Source organism: Capsella rubella, unplaced genomic scaffold (genome assembly GCF_000375325.1).
Source record: "Capsella rubella cultivar Monte Gargano unplaced genomic scaffold, Caprub1_0 scaffold_8, whole genome shotgun sequence".
Lineage (NCBI taxonomy): Eukaryota > Viridiplantae > Streptophyta > Magnoliopsida > Brassicales > Brassicaceae > Capsella > Capsella rubella.
The window spans coordinates 9971556-9992525 of record NW_006238916.1 but is presented as its reverse complement, the minus strand read 5'-3'; the positions used below and the strand labels follow the sequence as shown (position 1 = coordinate 9992525).

At 38.6% G+C, this 20970-nt stretch overlaps 6 protein-coding genes across 9 annotated transcripts; 3 read left to right on the top strand and 3 right to left on the bottom strand.

Moving 5' to 3' along the window:
• Nucleotides 1–1219: 1219 nt before the first annotated feature.
• LOC17876558 lies at nt 1220–2321 on the bottom strand. The gene is made up of 3 exons (XM_006281210.2): nt 1985–2321; nt 1809–1851; nt 1220–1619 (listed from the first exon to the last, which is right to left on the bottom strand). Exons 1-3 carry the CDS (start codon nt 2261–2263, stop codon nt 1498–1500), a joined length of 444 nt encoding a protein of 147 aa, XP_006281272.1. The 5' UTR covers nt 2264–2321; the 3' UTR covers nt 1220–1497.
• A 177-nt stretch (nt 2322–2498) lies between these two features.
• On the top strand, nt 2499–6268 carry LOC17875431 (neutral ceramidase 3). 4 transcript variants are annotated; one of them, XM_023781369.1, is made up of 10 exons: nt 2499–2535; nt 3025–3388; nt 3486–3694; nt 3785–4108; nt 4182–4446; nt 4587–4857; nt 4939–5064; nt 5169–5232; nt 5329–5489; nt 5571–6268. In XM_023781369.1, exons 2-10 carry the CDS (start codon nt 3075–3077, stop codon nt 6123–6125), a joined length of 2289 nt encoding a protein of 762 aa, XP_023637137.1. In that variant the 5' UTR covers nt 2499–2535; nt 3025–3074; the 3' UTR covers nt 6126–6268. The 4 variants fall into 4 exon arrangements, with proteins under 4 accessions (XP_023637137.1, XP_023637131.1, XP_023637133.1 ...); XM_023781363.1 differs by lacking the exon at nt 2499–2535 and adding an exon at nt 2553–2731; XM_023781365.1 differs by lacking the exon at nt 2499–2535 and adding an exon at nt 2553–2793.
• A 370-nt stretch (nt 6269–6638) lies between these two features.
• Nucleotides 6639–9460, top strand: LOC17874705 (mitochondrial uncoupling protein 2). Its single transcript, XM_006279609.2, has 9 exons — nt 6639–6970; nt 7366–7584; nt 7686–7764; nt 7860–7993; nt 8076–8174; nt 8284–8388; nt 8916–8990; nt 9075–9161; nt 9242–9460. The coding sequence occupies exons 1-9, from the start codon at nt 6890–6892 to the stop codon at nt 9278–9280; spliced, it is 918 nt and encodes a 305-aa protein (XP_006279671.1). The 5' UTR covers nt 6639–6889; the 3' UTR covers nt 9281–9460.
• On the bottom strand, nt 9440–12398 carry LOC17876085 (protein GRAVITROPIC IN THE LIGHT 1). The gene is made up of 3 exons (XM_006281628.2): nt 12286–12398; nt 11112–11246; nt 9440–11045 (listed from the first exon to the last, which is right to left on the bottom strand). The coding sequence occupies exons 1-3, from the start codon at nt 12330–12332 to the stop codon at nt 9542–9544; spliced, it is 1686 nt and encodes a 561-aa protein (XP_006281690.1). The 5' UTR covers nt 12333–12398; the 3' UTR covers nt 9440–9541.
• A 3165-nt stretch (nt 12399–15563) lies between these two features.
• On the top strand, nt 15564–18421 carry LOC17877043 (serine/threonine-protein kinase HT1). Its single transcript, XM_006280223.2, has 4 exons — nt 15564–15789; nt 15902–17122; nt 17233–17688; nt 17904–18421. The coding sequence occupies exons 2-4, from the start codon at nt 16292–16294 to the stop codon at nt 18216–18218; spliced, it is 1602 nt and encodes a 533-aa protein (XP_006280285.1). The 5' UTR covers nt 15564–15789; nt 15902–16291; the 3' UTR covers nt 18219–18421.
• A 251-nt stretch (nt 18422–18672) lies between these two features.
• Nucleotides 18673–20970, bottom strand: LOC17877150 (calmodulin-binding receptor-like cytoplasmic kinase 1). The gene is made up of 6 exons (XM_006279553.2): nt 20637–20970; nt 20159–20445; nt 19885–20053; nt 19694–19783; nt 19316–19614; nt 18673–19223 (listed from the first exon to the last, which is right to left on the bottom strand). Exons 1-6 carry the CDS (start codon nt 20878–20880, stop codon nt 18894–18896), a joined length of 1419 nt encoding a protein of 472 aa, XP_006279615.1. The 5' UTR covers nt 20881–20970; the 3' UTR covers nt 18673–18893.

Below are 20970 nucleotides of genomic sequence, written 5' to 3'. Positions count from 1 at the left end.
TCTTTTCATTTCTCTCTATTTATATATATGGATAAATGGATTGTACTTCTTTCTTCTTCTTTTCCCTGTGTAAAAAGTGGATTTTTTCTAATAGTATTAATCACAAGTATATTTCTTATTGAATCTATGATAAGTTACTATTAAAACTTGTTTGATGTTTTATAGCTTTAGGATTGTGAGTTTTTAAGTTTTAAGATGAACTGTTACTTATTTTTTAACTTCAAAAAAAAAAACATTAATAGAACATTAAAAAGGTGTTTTGATTAGTATATGTTAGTACTTTCCTTGATTTCTTCAACAAGTTAGCTTGTTTTTATTTTTCCAACAATTAATTTATTTTTAGTACTTTACTCTTATCTTGACAAACAAAGTACTTTGCTCTTATAAATTAGATTGCTTTTCAGTTTAAAGTTTCATTCTACATTGCTTCAATGAATTTGGATACCAAAAAAATGATATCATATTAAATTCAAGCTTAAACTGATTTTGATGGAAGTGGGTAGGTGAGAATTGTGAACATATATGGCAATAAAAGGATGCAAATAGAGTGTAGGAGGGTTTCGTTGAAAAGCATATAAACATGCGATACAAATTGAAAATGTTACAAAGTTTAAGGGCAATGATAAAAAAAAAAAAAAAAAAACTAAACATAGAAATCACTGTCAATGTCAGTGGCTGTGTCAGGATGTAACTATGTTGGCTGGAAGGAAACTCATCGTTTCTTTAATAGTTTTTGTCCGAGAGAAAAATAGAGAAGAATACTGTACAGCCATTTTAAAATGGAAAATGGCTTTGGGTAGCATGGATTTTAAGGCCCGAATGAAAAGTTATAGATGGATGGGTTTCATGGACTTGAATTGGTTCAATAGAGGCCCTTCTAGCCAATTGGTTCAATGGAGGAGATTAGTCAAAATAATTCAAAATAGAGCGAGTCTACTTAACCCAGTTCTGTAAGAAAAGACATTTCAGAAACGGTTCTCCATATTCTTGGAAGCAAGGAAGAAGGACTTTGACAAGTGGAATATCCAAAAACTCAAGATAATCCCAAAACTATGACATTATTCTTTGGAGATCAATTTCTAAAAGATGTGTGTTGAGATGAATCAAGCGACATGGCAGTTCTCAAATATTGGAAATTAAGGATTGCTTTGAAGTTTGAACTTCACAAAGTCTGGTTCTAATTCATATTTAGTAAGAGTAGTAAGCCAAACCAAAAATGTAGGCGATACAAACCAAATCTGCCATTAGTAATTTTGAGGTCCTTTTATTAAATGTTTAAAACCCAGAAGGCTTCCACAAAACGAATCCATGCTAAATACTCAAAAGTAGCTAAACCCTTATCCCCAGTGATTCTCAGACGCATCAAAATCAAAACCAAGATGGAACATTTCCTACAAAGCTATTGACGTTTCAGAGAAACAACAACTGTATCTTCGAATAAGACGAATCCGCAAACAGATATATCAAGAAGTAGCCACAACAATGGAAGTAAACAGATCAGGTAGCCTGGACATCAGCAGCGTTTGTTGCAGGAGCAGCCTTCGACAGATTTGGGATATACTTCCAACAGCGTTTGTGAACTCCGCTTATCTTCTTTGGAGCTTCCGCAGCTCTCAATCCTGCATTTGAGAATAGTTAAAGTGACTGACCTAAATGCAACCGCATAACTGAGAAAATCTCAACACCAATGCATATGCGACTATCAGAGTTTTCAGATATATGGCTACTCCTAACAATTCCACCCCTTATACTCCATTACCTTAGAGATCAATGGACATAGGAACAAATGAGGAACAAAAAAAACTCACCATCTTTGTGAACAATTCCCCAAGCTTTTCCATGCCTACCATCCTGCATAACATAAACCCAAATCAGATATAAAAAACCCAAATATGATCTTCTCAGCATACGAAAAATGTAGAAATTTCAATCAAAGACGAAAGAGATAACACAAACAATAGGAGAACAGACGAAGAAGAAGAACCTTGTAGAGATTGATCTTTGTGATTTCATAAGAGATTCCGTTCCAGTGAGCTTTAGCCATATGGTATCCGATTCCCCAATTAGGTAAGAACTGAGCGACTTCGATTAAGTTCTTCTTCTTTCTTCTTTTAGGTTTATTCGAATCGGAGCTAGGGTTTTCACTCGACGGAGGAGATGCCGCCGGCGCCGCAGAGAAATTCCTTAGGAGATTAATCGACACCCTGAAAGCACCGACCGTTTCGGTTCTTGAGATTGCTCTGTTCATAAGGCTCATCGCCATTGTATCTCTCTCTCTCTCTGTCCCTCTCTTGTTTCAGCCACTGTTGAAGATCGGCGACTGAGGTTGAAGGGAAGAAGAGAGAACCCACAAGTTTTGGTTTATTCACAAACAGACCCAAATATTATTTAATAAATTATAATTTTACCCCATTACTTCTGAATTTTGACATAAAGTTCCCAGAAGATCAAAACTTACAAAATTAGAAGTAGCCGAATGAGAAGTCAAAACCAAATTGAGAATTGGGAAGCTTTCCTTCTCCGCAACCTTAAAAAGTAAGAATTTTCCTCACACTTTACTCTTACTCACAGACTCTGATCGTTGTTCCCCTTCTTCTCCTGAAAAAAAAAACGAAACTTTATTGAGTATTCAAATCCTGCCATCTTTTTTTCTTCTTTTGCTTCATAGCATTCGCATGAATTAATTTCTCTTAGTCCCTGCAAATGGGCTAGTGTGTTCTCTATAATTGCGGTTAGTGTGTTCATCAGCTTAAAGTGTACATCTGTTTGTTTTTATGAAAAGTTTACGAATCGGTAACTCTTCAATCTTCCTATTTCTAGCGATCATGTTATGTTTTAAGTGAAATTTTGGTTAAAGCAGCGAGCTTTCTTTGTGAATGATGTGTTACTTTTTCCATATTAGGCTTGCGTTACTTGTTATTCTTCTTCAGGTTGGGTGATTTGATTTCTTTGGTTATATAGTTGAGATTCACGAAAGATGCGTGTGTGTGTGTTTGTGTTGCTTACATTGGCATGCTTCTCTAGGAAGGACCAAAAATGAGGAAGAACTGATTTAATCCACATCGAGTGTGAAGATGAGGAGGCGATCTGTGTCTACTGTGCAGTGCACGTTGTTCTTGCTATGTCTACTGAAGATCAAATGTGTATTCACGGATTCCAATTATTTGATCGGTCTTGGAAGCTATGACATCACGGGACCTGCAGCTGATGTCAACATGATGGGATATGCTAATATGGAACAAGTAACATCCGGTGTTCACTTCAGGCTCAGAGCTCGCGCTTTCATCGTGGCTGAGCCGTTCAGGAAAAGGATTGCTTTTGTTAATCTTGATGCTGGTATGGCCTCACAGCTTGTGACTATCAAGGTGATTGAAAGATTAAAACAGAGGTAAGTAGGTCTGTCTTGGAATTTTGTTATATTCTCTTTTTCCATGTTTCAGTTTATTAAAACCAATGTCAAAAGTTCTATCTTAATATCCTTGGAGGTATGGTGAGCTTTATACGGAGGAAAATGTTGCAATTAGTGGAACTCATACTCATGCCGGCCCAGGGGGTTATCTCCAATACATTCTGTACTTAGTTACTTCGCTCGGGTTTGTTCATCAATCGTTCAATGCTCTTGTGGACGGTATAGAGCAAAGTATCATACAAGCTCATGAAAATCTCCGCCCCGGGTCCATTTTAATCAACAAAGGTGAGAGATTCAGCTTGTGGCAAACTTTTTTCTTCATTCATTTACATGTTGCTTTCTCTAAAGACATTTCTTTTGGAGCTGTACTTGCAGGGGAGCTCATGGATGCTGGTGTGAACCGTAGTCCCAGCGCATACCTTAACAATCCAGCTCATGAACATAGTAAATATGAATATAATGTCGATAAAGAGATGACACTTGTCAAGTTCGTTGATGATCAGTGGGGTCCAGTGGGTAGTTTCAATTGGTTTGCAACTCATGGCACTTCAATGAGCCGCACAAATTCCTTGATCAGCGGGGACAACAAAGGAACTGCAGCACGTATCATGGAAGACTGGTTTGAACAAAAAGACGGTCGCTTTTCATATGATGTTGAATCTCATAGAAGAGTCTCGACCATAATCACAGATCCTCATGGTAAGCATAAGTAGCTATAGCTCCCATAGTTTAGTAATGGCGTGTTACTAACCTTTTGTTGCTTTCATTGCAGATCAAGATGTGCTGGACATGGCGTCCTCTTTACTGTCTACAGGCGGTAAAACTGTTACAAGGATGTCAAGCGTTGCAAGACGGGTCAGAAGTGGATTCAGACACGCCGACAAACCTAGCTTTGTCTCTGCCTTCTGTCAAACTAACTGCGGTGATGTTAGTCCGAATGTGTTGGGAGCCTTCTGTTTAGACACAGGCCTGCCTTGTGACTTCAACCACAGTACTTGTGGTGGAAAGAACGAACAGTGCTACGGCCGTGGACCAGGGTACGTCTTATTCCTAATTGCACACTTTTCCTTCAGAAATGCGGAAACCAATCACAGAAAATTCTGTTCTCTCTCAATTCAGTATGGTATTTAGAGCCAAATTTAACAGATATATAACTTAGCATGACTGAATGTTTCAGCTACCCTGATGAATTTGAGAGTACGCGCATTATTGGAGAGAGGCAGTTCAAGAAGGCTGCAGATCTTTTCACTAAAGCCTCTGAGGAGATACAAGGAAAAGTTGACCATCGTCATGCTTTTGTTGATTTCTCTCAGCTTGAAGTGACGATTGATGGACAAAATGGAGGTTTTGAAGTGGTGAAAACATGTCCAGCTGCAATGGGTTTTGGTTTCGCTGCAGGAACAACTGATGGACCTGGAGCATTTGACTTTAAACAAGGAGATGATCAGGTAAACCCCAAATTCCCTTTTAACTTGCTAATAAGATGTTTAGTAAGTAGTACTATACTTAATGTTGTGATTTTGTGTTAGGGAAATCCTTTCTGGAGGCTTGTAAGGAACCTTTTAAAAAATCCAACTAAGGAACAGGTCCAGTGCCAGCGACCTAAACCCATATTGCTTGATACCGGTGAAATGAAACAACCATACGACTGGGCGGTGAGCATAATCTGTTTATCATGCATCATTATGCGGATACTGCGATGGATAAAAATTGATTCCCACTTACCTCTTTTGTGATGGAAAAACTGTACCATTTTCAGCCATCGATATTACCAGTTCAGATCCTCCGTATTGGCCAGCTAGTGATTCTCTGCGTACCCGGAGGTATTCCAGACTCCCCCAGAAAAGAAAAGAAAAAATTCATTTCAGGACTGATGTAGAACATTAGTAATTTCTTTTCTCTTTGCTTCTGCTTGCAAGAATTCACAACAATGGCAGGGAGGCGACTACGCGATGCCGTGAAAACAGTGCTTAAGGAAGGCAGCAATGGAGAAGAATTCAGCGTGGTCATAGCTGGGCTAACGAATTCGTACTCGCAGTATATCGCCACATTTGAGGAATACCAAGTGCAGAGATATGAGGTTAGATGATGAGATAATAAGGAAGAGCTTTGACCTTTCTTGATTTCCTGCTCTTAAACCATCTCTAAATTTTTCCATCAGGGTGCATCGACCTTGTATGGACCTCACACATTAAGCGGATACATTCAAGAATTCAAGAAACTAGCAAATGATCTTCTATCTGGTCAAGCCACTGACCCGGGTCCTCAGCCACCTGACCTACTTCACAAACAAATAAGCTTACTAACACCCGTGGTTGCGGATATGACTCCAATTGGAACTGCATTTGGAGATCTTGTATCGGATGTTCCTCCCGTTGCCAAATTCAGGAAGGGAACTGACATAGTGACGGTTCAGTTCCGGTCAGCTAACCCGAGAAATGATCTGATGACAGAAGGGACATTCGCGCTTGTTGAGAGGTTGCTGGAAGGAAAAGAGAAATGGGTATCTGTATATGATGATGACGACTTTTGCCTCCGGTATAAGTGGTCAAGACCGTTCAAACTCAGCGCGCAGAGCACAACGAGCATCGAATGGAGAATCCCTGAAACAGCGTCACCTGGCGTTTACAGAATCACTCACTTTGGTGCAGCTAAAACCCCTTTGAGTTCCATTCACCATTTCTCTGGTTCATCTAGTGCTTTTGTTGTATATTGAAATGAAACAATACGAACAAGTCCTATACGTAGCAACTTCCATAGAAAAGAATAGAAAAACCCGTCTGTACCTAAACAGTAAACAAGTTGAATTGATAGGTTTTTAATCTTGTATAGAAAGAATACTACAACAAGATGGGCTTATCTTCTCTTCCACAGTTTATGATTGTGACGACTTTTGCTTCCGGTTTAGTGGTCATTAAGAAAATTCAAACTCAGCACACAGAACTCCCGCAGTAACTATGGATTGTGCCTTAAAATCCATTCACCATCTCCGATCCAGTGCCTTTGTTTTAAACGTACACTGATTTATACCTAACCTTCCATTGGATGAAGAGGGTCTCCAACTAAACATAAACACTTTTAGACCTAACCTTCCACTCAATGAAGAGGGTCTCCAACTAAACATACATAAGACAGTTATATACGTAAACCTTCCATACGAGGAAGAGGGTCTCTAGTGACTCTGTTTGTTTAGTTAGAAAAAAAAAGTAACACCAAAGATTGATTGAGACTCTGTAGTCTGTACTATTTTTCTGAATTCGTTACGCCATTAGAGAGTCGCTTTTAAATCTCGATCTCGCTCACTTTTCTTCATTACTACTCTACAAACTCAATCATTGAGAAACCCATTTATAGATTATACTATCTATCTATCAATCATCGTTTGTCAGAGAAGAATAAGTGCAAGTTCTAACATTTTCTTTTTGCCCAATCGGTGCTTCCCCAGATTTCGCTTATCTTGTTCCCATCTATAGCATAACAATGGCGGATGTCAAACCCAGGATCGAGATTTCGTTCCTTGAAACCTTCATTTGCAGCGCTTTCGCAGCTTGTTTTGCAGAGGTACGAGATGAGATGAGATGATTCCTCCTCTTTCTGGGTTATTTCTGTCATTTTTCATTTTCAGTCGGTGAATTTTCTTAGAATTCAATTAATCACTGTCACTGGTCAACAAGCCCAGATTATTTTTGTTGTAGATTTATTGTTCATCTTTTGAATCTTTGAAATTGAGCTGTAGAAGCTATAACCACCTATAATGGTCTAGTCTACGGGACTCTTCAAGTCCTATATTATGAATTTATGAGATGATACTTATCGAAATGAGCTACATTTTAGTATTTTGGGAATTTGACTTTTTTTGTGTGTTATGTGTTTGCTTTTAATTTTTACTCCTTTTAAAGTCTGTTTCGTAGTCTTTAGTCAAATCCTTATGCAGATTTATCCGAATGATGTTGCAGTTATGTACAGTACCGTTGGACACAGCCAAAGTTAGGCTTCAGCTTCAGAGGAAGATCCCTTCAGGAGATGGTGATAACTTACCCAAGTACAGAGGCTCAATTGGTACTCTAACTACCATAGCAAGAGAAGAAGGCATTTCTGGGCTTTGGAAAGGTGTGATCGCAGGACTGCATCGCCAATGTATCTATGGTGGCTTAAGGATTGGCTTATATGAGCCTGTGAGTCTCACATTGCTTTCCTTCTCTGGGGCCTTTCTTTTTATATATTTGGTATACTCTTTTATATCTGATGAGTTGGTTACTTTGCTATATCTGGCCAGGTCAAGACATTTTTGGTAGGAAGTGACTTTATTGGTGATATTCCATTATATCAAAAGATTCTTGCAGCTTTGTTAACCGGTCAGCTCAGTTCTTTATTTTAATCCTCTAACTCGAGTGAAAGATCGATTTATTTAAGGGTTCTTTTTTTGTTGTTGTTGTGTGTGTCACTACAGGAGCTATAGCTATTATAGTAGCTAATCCAACTGATCTTGTTAAAGTTCGGCTTCAATCGGAAGGAAAACTACCGGCTGGGGTTCCTAGGCGTTATGCAGGTGCTGTAGACGCTTATTTCACCATAGTGAAGCTGGTTAGTAATTCGATCTTCAAATAACAATTTCAAAGGTACTTGATTAGCAGAGAGAGTTATAGCCTTTTGATCTATAAAACAGGAAGGATTTAGTGCGCTGTGGACCGGACTTGGTCCTAATATTGCTCGGAATGCTATTGTAAATGCTGCAGAGCTAGCTAGTTATGATCAAATAAAGGAGGTGATATTCTTTCTCAATATTTGTTTTTCTTGTTGTGTAGAAAAACAATTGGCATCTACTGGTGTTTGTTTTAGTCTTTGTTGGTTCTAATACTTCCATACATATGCAGACAATTATGAAAATTCCATTCTTCAGAGACAGTGTTCTAACTCATCTGCTAGCTGGTTTAGCTGCAGGCTTCTTTGCTGTCTGCATTGGTTCTCCAATTGATGTGGTAAGCATACATTTCTTCTTTTTACATAAAACCAACAATAAAATTACAATCATATGGCTCTCCCCTCATCTTTTTCGGTAGTGGTATATGTAAGATAACTTTTAGCGAGAAGTGACAGATCTGAAATAAAAGTGCTAAATGCCTAAATTAATGATATTCTGGGGAACAAAACAAAAGAGACTAGTACTGATTGAGTTCTATTATATATTTGTGGCAAGGATTGAGTTATTATCACAGAATATCTCTTAGAAGGACAATGATATAGAATGGACATAGCACTACCTTGAAAGTGACAATGAGCGTTTCACATGTTTGTGTCTTCCACAATTTATGTTTCTGATCTCTTACTTGGTGATTTGACTTTGGTAAAAGTAGCATTATTAGATAGCTGCTCTCCCGAAGGAGAGATAAGATTGTAGAGAAAAGGATAAAAAAAGAATTAACTTGTTACTGAAAGAAGCAAAAGGATTGATGGTTTAGTACATGCCCTTAGAACGGCCATGGTAATTCTTTATATGTTGTTCCAGGTGAAATCTAGAATGATGGGTGACTCTACTTACCGAAACACAATCGATTGCTTTATCAAAACCATGAAGACCGAGGTTGGTAGCTATTTCCGGTTCACATGTACTGAACTCTCTCTTTCGATACAATCATGAATGCTTTGTTTTTTTGTATAATTACAGGGGATCATGGCATTCTACAAAGGATTTCTCCCGAATTTTACACGGCTAGGAACCTGGAACGTTGTTATGTTCCTCACTCTAGAACAAGTAAACTAGATTCTTTTCCTATTCTTATATACTTTTGATGATGATGATCAATTTTTTTAATCGTGTGTACTTTGTGACAGGTGAAAAAAGTGTTTCTAAGAGAAGTCTTGTACGATTGATTCTAAGATCCCTCGTTGAAAAACCATACCTTATTACATAAATCCCTTCTAAAACCTCGAATTGTTAGAATATATACTTATATGTTATGTGTGAGCTCTGTCATTTAGATTAATATAGAGACATTATCCAATTTTGGGTTTTTTGTTTTGCAAGAACTCTTTATATAAACGATCTCTTTATTTCCAGGTTTTCCAAAACCAAGTCTTAACAAAAAACACCACATAACATTACTAACAAACAGTGAACTCAATGAAACCAGTTTAAGCCCTTGGAACCAAGTAAACTCTGGATTTGATGATTGATCCTTTTCCTTGATGGCTAAGCTTGAATCCTGGGCAAACAGGAAACCCCACAACTTGACCCGCAGGAACACGACCATCCGAGAACCTCACGACGCTCTCCATGTACTGAGAGTGAAACTCGGCTCCTCGGTTTGCTTCAAAGTGACTTGGAGATGGGTCGAGCGAAAAGGCCAGGAGATGAAGCAGCCAGACTGCTTTGGCTAACCCCAAGAACTCTCCATAGAACTGACTTCTTGGGTGACTACCAGCTAAAACCAACTCCCGCTGTTCCGAGTCCCCGAACAATGACTCTTCCATTTTGTGGTGAATGATGGAAAGGTACTTCTTTGAGCAGAACTTACCAAAATGGCAAGTTGGTAAGATCCCTAGCAACTCCATAGGATCCATAGCTTTCATGTCTTTGAACTGAGCAAAGCAATCACGACGGTATTGATCCGGGTTGATAAGAGAAGAGAGGCTTCCGTCCATGTAAAACGTTTCGTGATCGAATCCTTGGAAGATTTTCCGACAGATGTAAGACTCGAGAGCAAATTTTGCGTGTTGGTTCGGGACAGAGGACTGAACCGAGGATGCAAATGAAGAAGCTGATATTCCGTCTGATGCAGCTGAAGCGGCTTCAATGGATCGAACAGCCGCTGCAATGTCCCAATGTGCAGCTCGCATTAGAGAGAGTAGAATCCCTGTGAAAGACTTTGATGCTTCTTTCACCTGAATCATCGTCATCTCAAATAACTCCGGTACCGGAGATACAGCAATCTGCGTGGAGCAGTTAACTTTCCGGCTTGAAAGCAATCGGTGTTTCTTGCCTCCGTTACCATTGGCCATGGAAGTAGCCACTTTGACTTTCTCCTTGAGATTCTCAATCTCAGTGTCTTTCGCCTTCACTTCTTTCTTAAGCTCCTTAACGACGGCTTCATACGGCGCCACTGCCTCTCTCAGCATTCCTCTGCCGGAGTCGTTTTTCCTCCGGCCACCACTTCCGGTACCTCTCATCCTCCTGAATCTTTCCCTCATCAAACCAATCCTACGCAGCTCAGCCACCATGGCCATGTCAGCGTCGTGCATCTTCTCGGGATCCCAGGGGGAATGAGCTTCCTGAAGAGCCACGTAAGCCCTCTTCAACGCAGCAGCCGCGGTGAAAACTTCCTCCATCACCATCTCCATCTCCTGCACCGTCTCCACACTCACTCCGCTCCCACCGGTCTTGCTCTTAACCCTAATAGTCTCATCTTTCCCAGGCTCCTTCTCCAATGAGTCTTCGTACTGAATCTCTCCATCATCGTTCTCCTCTTCTTCGGAATCGTACTCTTCCCGGCGGTTCCCAGCTAGATCTTGCCGGCCGGCGGAGAGGGGATGCAACAAACAAGACGCAGTCACTCGCTGAATCAGATCGGAGAAGTTAGAAACCTTGTTCGCCATTTCTCCTCGCTTCTTCGCCTTACAAAAATCGCCGCCGTTCTTACTGCGAAAATAAAAGCAGAAACTGAGGAATCGAAAAACACCGGAATCAATGGACGGAGAGGTTTACCTGCGGGAATGGTGAGAGTTGTAGTCCGATTTGAGAGCAAATCTGGGAGGATCTCGATTGAACTGAACAGAGTACCAGTACTCAATGTCCTTAGGCTCTGTATCTAAGCTCTCTCGATCATTCTTCTTCTTTTTGCTGCACAGTGAAAATATACCAACTCCGTCAGTTTACACCACCGCCACCGGGATGATAATTTCTCCGGCCGTCCAATGATCTGATTTTTTAAATGAATATATGTATATCCAAATTTCTCAAGAGTCACTTGTCAGCGTCACTGTGGAGAAAGGAGACAAGTGAAGTGCACTTACTAAGAGTAAGGACTGTTGAAAATTACCGAATTATCCCCTATTTTTTCATGTTTTTGACCCCTGACTTTTGTAATTGTAAACGATGTAAAAGTTTTGGTTCTTTCCACAACTTTTTTTATTTTGTACACACATATGCACATGCTCTCTCCTGTTTCTTTCCTTTTATTTTCTACAAATATAATAATAGACCCCATTCCTTCGTTTAAACTAATTTTTATATGCCAATGCTAATATCTTTCACCCAAAACAAGTAAATATTGCCAATTTAACAATTTAGGCAACGATTATTGAAAGGAAAAAAACTAAAGTTAATATACTTTGTATTGGTAAAAGCTATACATAAGTTGGAATTTAATTATAAAAGCAATCGTTTATCATAATTTTTTTATTAATATAATTTTCTGCAATCATACAAGTTTATTATATATTTTAAAAGTTTTTAAAATATATAATTTGTTTTTGTATTCTCTCTCCTAAAAGACAAATTGTAAAGAATAAAAGGTAGCCATTATTAAGGGGCGATTATCTCAGTTGTTATTTTTTTATTTGTTAATCTCTCCTTTTTTTGATTGGAGGAGAAAGTGATCATCATCCCATAAAAGGTCATAACATGGATCTTGTCTTAATCCAAAATCATGTAGAAATTCTCGTCTCTCAGTCTCTCTCCTTTTTTCTTCTATAGTACTCTATGATATGAGTATATCAAAATATATCGATAAATCCAAATTTTTTATCATTAAACACATGTTAAGGAAACACTTTAACCGCATCATTACTTAATTGAAACAAGAAAGTACTATATTTCTATAAATTAATCAAAAGTGATATTCTTGAAAGAAGAAGAAGAAAAAAGAGAGAGAGTTGACCTGTGATTCCTGGGGTTAAGCGAGCATAAAAGTATGCCTGGCAACATCTTCTCTCCTCCGCTCTCAGGCTGATATTATATGGAAACGAAGAGTGATGTGATTATCAAGTTGAGGTTCATTAGTTTGCTTGCTAGTATATGTATAGCGCTCGCATATTCTCAATCGAAGCTTTGAGAAGCTAAATCTGGCCAATGAGGGAAATAAAAAAGTATTGGATGTGACAAGTATCAAACACTATTATTAATCAAATTATTATGAGATTATAATTGAGGGGTGTCGATTTTTCCCTTGTTTTAAGTTTCAACATCTAGCCATTTGTTGTCTAGTTCATTTGCTCTCTAACAAATCGTATAAACGAACCTTCATTGAGAAATATCCAGAACCAAGATTTGCGAGAAAGATATATACAATAGCTTAGGGAAGCTTACTCATCCATTGATGTTTTTCTTTCTATGTGTCTCTTGTTCACGTAAAATTAGGGGTACGTCAACGTATCCTCAAACTTTCTCAGCAGTTTCTTTTTTGTTGTATTTGTTTTCCTCTTAAACCTATATTTCTTATTGCAAGTGTGTCCTAAGATTAAAAAGTATACTTGATTAGTAGTACGTGGTAGGTTATACACCGGACCATACATACACTTAAAAACAAAAGTGGAAGCCATTGAAAGTATAACTTATCCTAATCCAAGCTAGCGACACTGTTTGACAAATCCAGCACCCCCCCCCCCCCCCCAATTTTTTTTGGGATTCTTTTGTACTAATATACGTTTTAGGAGAAACAGTACATGACCATAGTTTGTACTTCTTGTATCTATATCTTAGAAATGTTGTCAAAATTTCATACATCTTTGTGTTTATTGCATCCAAATTGATTCCACTCGTAGCTCGCTCCTTATAAACGATAAAATGTTTTGAATATTTGTTAGATATATAGTTTAGTATATCTTCCACTGATATGAACTAGCTAGGTTCAAATTAATCATTTCAATAAAGTTACTAATCAGTATTCAAAGTTATATAAAATTACTAATCTATACGATGTATGTACATGCATATATACCGATTACTGACTATAGTTGACCTGAAAACCAAAAAAAAAATAAATGGGAGACAAGATTAGTAATCATATAAAATATTATTATGTGTAGGAGATAAATACGATGATAAAGGATATAAGAGGAAAGGGTGTGTCCAAAGGCGTAGGACATGAATAAGGTCTGGAGACAAAGGTGATATGTGGTGTCTCCAAAAATTGACTATGTATGTTGTTAACAAGCATTTGTGTTTTACCAATCTTTTGGACTCACCTCTGTTTACATCTTTCTTTCTCTCTTTTATTCTTTTACTCTCATTGTTTTTGGCCATTTTGTTTTCTTCTTCCACACCCACATTCATACATATATAGTATATTGTATCATGAACTAGTTAGTAACATTCATGAACCAGCTAGTAACATACATAAGTTTCATTATTTACGTATAATATAGAAACATATTGATCCACCGACGTTTTTAGCTAAACGCACAACCAGGAAGATAAGATAAATGAGTATTTTATTACCTGGTAAAAAAAGAAAAAGTTTTTACATTACAATTTACAACAAAAACAAGAAAAAGGAAACTCTAGCCACGTTTTCTAGCTAGATTATTTCACAGTTCATATATACTGATTGTGCCTTTAGGATTTATGGGAAGAAATTCTAAGGACAGAAGAGAGACATAGACATATATAGATAGATCATGCATGCTTTCGCATTTGCGTGATCGACAGTTGAATGTAAGCACTGGTATATTGCTAGAGAAGTAAACCTATATATATAAGTCAATGTTTTTGTATAACTCACAATGAAATAAACAGAAGTCCATGTCTTTTCACACTAAGGTACACCTTTCAAACTACTCTCTATCATATTTGGCAAGCACGGAACAATCTGTTAGCAAAGGATATAATCTTATCCCTTTAGGGAATATACGCATATCTCTGTATAGTTAAGATACTCTTAGATATGACTCTCATGTATAAATACTTCCCTATGATTAATGTAAACATCATCGAGCATTCTAAACTTACATGGTATCAAAGCCATAAGATCTCTCTGATCTCGCGATCCCTCTTCTTCTTTCTCTCTCTTGATTCTTTTCCCCTCTCCTCTGTTTCTTCCCTCTCTCGCGATGGCTGCTCCCACACAGGGCTCATCTGACAAACCTTTTGGCATCAGCCAAATTCGAGCGTACATCCCTATTGTCCTCGATCTCGACAAGATGAATTACGATGTGTGGAGAGAACTTTTTGAGACTCACTGTCTCACATACGGCGTTCTCGATCACCTCGGCGGCGCTCCTGAAACTACTCATGCCACTGACAAAGTGTGGAAGGAACGGGATGGTCTCGTGAAGATGTGGATCTACGGCACCATTACCGATTCTCTTACTGAAACGATCTTGAAGCCTAAGAGCACTGCGAAAGACATCATCGAGCATTCTAAACTTACACAATCGAAGTCATGGAGATAGCCCTTGCACGCAATCTCTTTTTCTTAAGAATATTGACAAGAACATCCGCAATAGATTCAACTCAATTCTTCACCAAGGAGATTACTCTTACAATGAGGGGCTAACCTACTGGTTTGCTACTCGTCCTCCTCCACATTGATCGTTCTGGTTTCTGAGTTTCACAGTTGGAGTTACAGCTCATTTTTGCTTGATCTCATTGTTTCAAATTCAAGTACACAGTCATTATAAAACAGTTTTTTTTTGTTTGAATAAATTTTACATTCAATTCAAAAAAAAAAAAAAAAAGATGATTAGGCCACAGCCGCAGAATCGTATGTATCAGTGATCAAAACTCAAAGCCAAGTCGTTTGACTACTCATAGTCACTGAATACGTCTTCAAACTTGGTTCACTTTCTTCGCATAAGTAGGGATGATGCACTGACCCAACACAAGAACAACTGTATCTCAAAATCCTCAATTTTCTTTGTTTGGGCCTTAAACAAGTTTTATTTATGGGCCGATGTCGAAAGCAAGCCTTATTGGCCTATATTTTAAATATTTAGAAAAACTAAATTAAAATATCTCTCAATCAGACAAGAATCATAAGAGCATATCAGAGATGCTGACAGACAGATTAATACGCTGTCGTTTTAACGTATTTTTTCATAATATTCCAAAGAATTTCATTTTTTCTTTTTCCTTTTCTTTTTCCACATTTTATCTGTGAATGAATATTATTTATAAAAATAAATAAAAATCAATCTAAAAAAAGGGGGTAAGAGGTCTGGATTCGTCAAAAAGGTCTTTGAGAATCCAAAAACGTCTAAATGGTTTAGCTCTCGATTTCTCCCTTGGATTCCCTTCCTTCCTCCCCCCCCCCCTCCGGCTTCAAGTCGCCGGATCTTCTCGATTTCCGATTCAACTTCTACTTCTCTTCCTTCCTTTTGTATAACATACACGACGACGCTTCATATTTTTTTTTGTTGTTTGTGATTCCGTTGTTTGAATTCAGGTTAGCAAAAATCTAAACTAGTTATGTTGTTAATCAGATCAAGATCTTTGTCCTCATTAGTGTTTCCATGGATTTGTTTTTGTCCTGAGCTATTTTGCTGCTTGATTTGTAGGAAGAGGCATGTAAAATTCAGGATTTCCGGCGATTTGGTTGGGGCGTTTGGAGAAATTTCGAGTTAATAAAATAGTATTGGTAGCAAGCTTTTTCTTTTAATTTGTTCTGTAGATTTTTTGTGGATTAATGGTTGAAGGTGAGAAATGGAGCTTGGATGGGTTTGAAGGGATTTTGTGTTTCCGTCGAGGAGATGAGATTGTTGGAGATTGCAGCAAGTCATCTCATTCGTATTCACGGGTTTGCTTGATTATTATCACATAGGGACTTTTGGAGCAACTCTTGAGTTTTGGTTGTTTAGTCTTGACCAAAAAGTTTTAGGCTTTTTTAGCATTTCAAGCGTCTGTTATTATTATTAATAAGTGGGTGGGTTTGTCGAGAGAGCTTAGAGATGGATGAAGAGGCTACTTCTTGGATTAGGAGGACTAAGTTTTCTCAAACTGTTTCTTATCGTCTGAATTCCTCAAAGTTAGCTTCTCTCCCTTTTATGGTTAACCAAGATAAGTCTTCTTCTGGACTGAAAACTAGACCACCCCAGAGATCTTCATCATCGGCTTCATCCTCATCCTCATCATCATTGGATCCCAAGTTGGTTTCCAGTAATTCACAGACTACTACGGAAGATACCACCAGTTTGGAGGCTGATGTTTATGTTGTTGATTCTGAAATACAGAGAAACCCTGTTACTAACAAGCAGAGATCTGTTTCTCCTTCGCCTCAGATGGCTCTTCCTGATGTGTTTAAGGAAGCTAGGTCTGAGCGTAAGAGATTTTCTACTCCACATCCAAGGAGAATGGAATCTGAGAAGGGGATGAAGCCTAAGCTATCTCATAAGAACTCCTTTGAAAAGAGATCGTTTAACTTGCGGTCTCCTTCAGGTCCTATCAGAGATCTTGGCACTCTGAGAATTCAAGAGAGGGTGAAGAGCAAGAAGGACACAGGATGGTCTAAGCTTTTCGATAATACTGGCCGTAGAGTAAGTGCTGTTGAAGCTTCTGAAGAGTTCCGCGTTGATATGTCAAAGCTGTTCTTTGGGCTTAAGTTTGCTCATGGGTTATATAGCCGGCTATACCATGGTAAATATGAAGATAAAGCTGTTGCCGTGAAGCTTATAACTGTGCCTGATGATGACGATAATGGATGCTTGGGAGCTCGTTTAGAGAAACAGTTTACCAAGGAAGTCACCCTTTTGTCGCGAATGTCCCATCCAAATGTTATAAAGGTAATTCTTGTCTCCTCTCGCTATTTTATCTTAGTTAACTGTTATGTCAGTCTAGATGGAATGATTACGGTTTTTATTAACTTATCTTTTCTTATTTGTGTGTAAAACAGTTTGTTGGAGCATATAAAGATCCGCCTGTATATTGTGTCCTCACGCAGTATTTACCTGAAGGATCGTTAAGATCTTTTCTGCACAAGCCTGAGAATAGGACTCTTCCTTTGAAACGGCTGATAGAGTTTGCTTTAGATATTGCAAGAGGAATGGAATATATTCACTCACGACATGTAATTCATCGAGATCTTAAGCCAGAAAATGTATTGATCGATGAAGATTTCCAGTTGAAGATCGCTGACTTTGGCATAGCATGCGAGGAGGAGTACTGTGACATGTTGGCTGATGACCCAGGAACATATAGGTGGATGGCACCTGAAATGATAAAGCGGAAACCACATGGACGCAAGGCTGATGTTTACAGTTTTGGACTTGTTTTATGGGAAATGGTAGCTGGAGCAATCCCGTATGAGGACATGAATCCTATTCAAGCTGCTTTTGCAGTCGTACACAAGGTAAAATATTCTGTGTGTCTCCTGACTATTTTATGATTGTAGTCTTCCATGGAATTTTATACCATCTTTCAGCACAAGCTCTGTCTAATAATTACAGCTAAAGCCTTTAACACACAAAAAAAAAGAGCTTACAGCATAAGTATGGTTTGAGGTCCTTTTTTTGTTCAGTTGGTTCAACCATTTGAGATATTGAAAATGTTAATCTTTTGTTTCAGAACATTAGGCCAGCTATCCCGGCAGATTGTCCAGCAGCCATGAAAGCTCTGATAGAGCAGTGTTGGTCGGTTGCACCGGATAAGAGACCCGAGTTCTGGCAGATAGTGAAAGTGCTTGAACAGTTTGCAATTTCACTGGAACGAGAAGGTAACCTGAATCTGTCTTCAAACAAGATCTGTAAGGACCCAAGGAAAGGTCTGAAACATTGGATCCAGAAGCTTGGACCAGTCCACGGAGGAGGAGGAGGCGGTGGCAGCAGCAGCAGCGGCAGCGGCCTTGGTGGGTCAGCCTTGCCCAAGCCTAAATTCGCTTGAGAGACGTGAAGAGTCTCTTTTTGTAAATTTATATATAATACAAAAGAAGGGTTTTGTGTTTTTGTTGTATCCTTTTTTGTGGGTTGTTGTTGTTAGTGATCTTTCATCGTCAATGTCATCTTCTCTGGATTCGTTGTGTAATGACTAGCCAACTGGGGAATGGTTGTGATTTGATGTTTATGGAATTTAATCTCTCTTCTACTTTGGCTTTCTAGTTTTATTTTTTGTGAAATTTAATGGCTTACTCGGAGAGTATTCCCAAAAAGTTGAGAATGCTATATACTGTCTTTTATCATCATCATTGATGATTAGATCAAAACCTATCTCATTCGTTTATTTATTAGTGGTGTTAATTCTCTCTTCTTTGCAAGTGGAACCATTTTCACAATTATTCGTGTTAGCAAAAAAAAAAGACTTGTTCCGAGTTCTCTGATCCATGAATGTATTCCGAACATCAGGTATGATAATCATCTTTTTAACCAAGAGTATTATAGTACAATAAGAGACATTTTGTGATGAAAACAATCGAAACTATACATTTCTTAAGAGCTAAACAAGAGATACCATTTAGGGACAACAAAAGACAACTAAGTATGGTGTGTATTTGCATTCATCTAAGTAAAGATTTTTTTCTTCTAATGAGAAGCAGCAAACATGTTTTACAAATTAACATCATCAAGGTGAGAGTAATTGAATGCTATTCTCGTTGTCTTCGATCCTCGGCAATGCATATCTGTCTGATTCACGGCCAATGAAGCTGTGTGTCGCTGATGAACACGAAGAATTAGAGGCCGAGGAAGAAACCACCGTCTCCTTCATCTCTCTCCTTATAGCCCATAGCTTTTCCGCAATGACTTTCATAGCCGGACGTGTAGCTCTCGTTGGGGCAAGACATTCGCTCGCCAGACTCAGCATCTTTTCAGCCACTTCAATGGCGGCTCTGTTTCTCTTGAGAAATGGGTCCATTATGAGAACAGCTTCATCTTCATTGAGTCTTCTCAATGCCTGCACAAGATACGAGACGAGTTTCTCCTGATTTAATCGTTGAGATTCTCACGAGCTTTTAGTGTGAAAAGGTAACAAGAAAGTGACTTTACCCATTTAACTGTGAGTCTATCTTTTCGTGGTCTTTGTAACTCAATGGGACGTCTTCCCGTGAGAAGCTCTATGAGTAAAACACCAAAAGAGTAAACATCGCTCTTATCGGTTAGTTGAAACGTCCTGAGGTAATCTGGATCCACATAGCCTGCAGATCCTTTGACCTGAGTTGATATATGAGTAGCCCCAGGATCTTCGGAAACTAAACGAGCAAAGCCAAAGTCTGCTACTTTGGCTCTAAGCTTATCCGTGATGAGGATATTTGATGCTTTAATGTCTCTGTGTATTATTGGTGTATCTGCATTATAAAATCTTGGCACACTTAAGCTATACTGTAACACAGATAAACAACAAAGAAGATGAGATAACAAGGGTACCAGTATATGTGTGCAGATAGGTCAAAGCATGAGCCACATCAATCGCAATCCCAAGACGTTCTGCCATTTCAAGGCGGTTACCCCGTAAACCTTGAGTTTGATGAAGAAGAACAAAGGTTGAGAATTCTGTATTCAGATATTTTTCTATACACATAGAAAAAGAAGGAAGTAACTCTTAGCTTACAACTTACCATCTAGATGTTCTCGTAGGTTTCCATTGCCAACATGTTCAACAACAATAACCCTTTCATCTCCATGTTCAAGAAATCCATACAGCTTTACCAAATTCATATGCTCGATCTTTGACAGTGTGTATATTTCATTCTTGAACTCTCGCAGCCAGCTTTTGCCATAGTTGTTCTGCCACAGAATTTTGAGTTATTGACTATTTTTTCCTCCGAATTATTCTTAAGAAACTTGAGTCTCTCATCCACATATTTTCCAAGAAGTGGATTCAATTACTACCTTTCTTGCACGCTTGATAGCAACAATAGTTCCATCATCAAGCTTTCCCTTAAAAACAGTGCCAAAACCGCCTTCTCCAATTTGGTGAACCGATGCAAAATTTGCAGTTGCCCTTTGAATCTCCCCAAAAGAAAAGTTTACGGGACCGAGGTGCCAACTTTTGCTAGAAGAAGAATCTTTCCCAGGACTCAGAAATCTTGAACCAGAAAAACGATATTGACCAGAAACCTTTCTTCCTGATGACCTTCCAAAAGTGCTTGGTGATGAATAACCAGTCCAGCCTGATACTGCACGTATGCAAGAAATAAAAAGATTGTCACAGCAATACAGAGAGCATAAATGTATAGAAATATATCTCATCCATCAAAGACTCCCAGGTTTGAAACAAAGCTTGTTTGTCTTAGAAGATATCAAAACACGTTCCTGATTCAAGAAAGGATGTTTTAGGAAAGATTCAACCAAACACCAATATGCTTACATGTAGATTCTCTGTCAAGCGTGCTGCTATCGCCAGCATCAGATCTACATTCGTCGGCTGGCTTTAACTTTCGTTGTCCTAAGAAAAGAGCAGCAAAGACTTTCTTGGCTGCCCTTCTGATTGCACCGAGGACAGAGACATTCCTCGCTTTCTCGCTAGTACCTACATCACTCCAATTATACTCAGAATCAGCCTTTCCATTTGAGAAGCGGAGAGGCGTTGGGGTTTTGCTCCTCATTGACATATGTCTATAGACATGGCTATAGGAAGGAGGTGAATATTATTTCTGATGTCCAAATTCCAAGAAAGAAAGTATGTTGCAGTCATGTAAGTT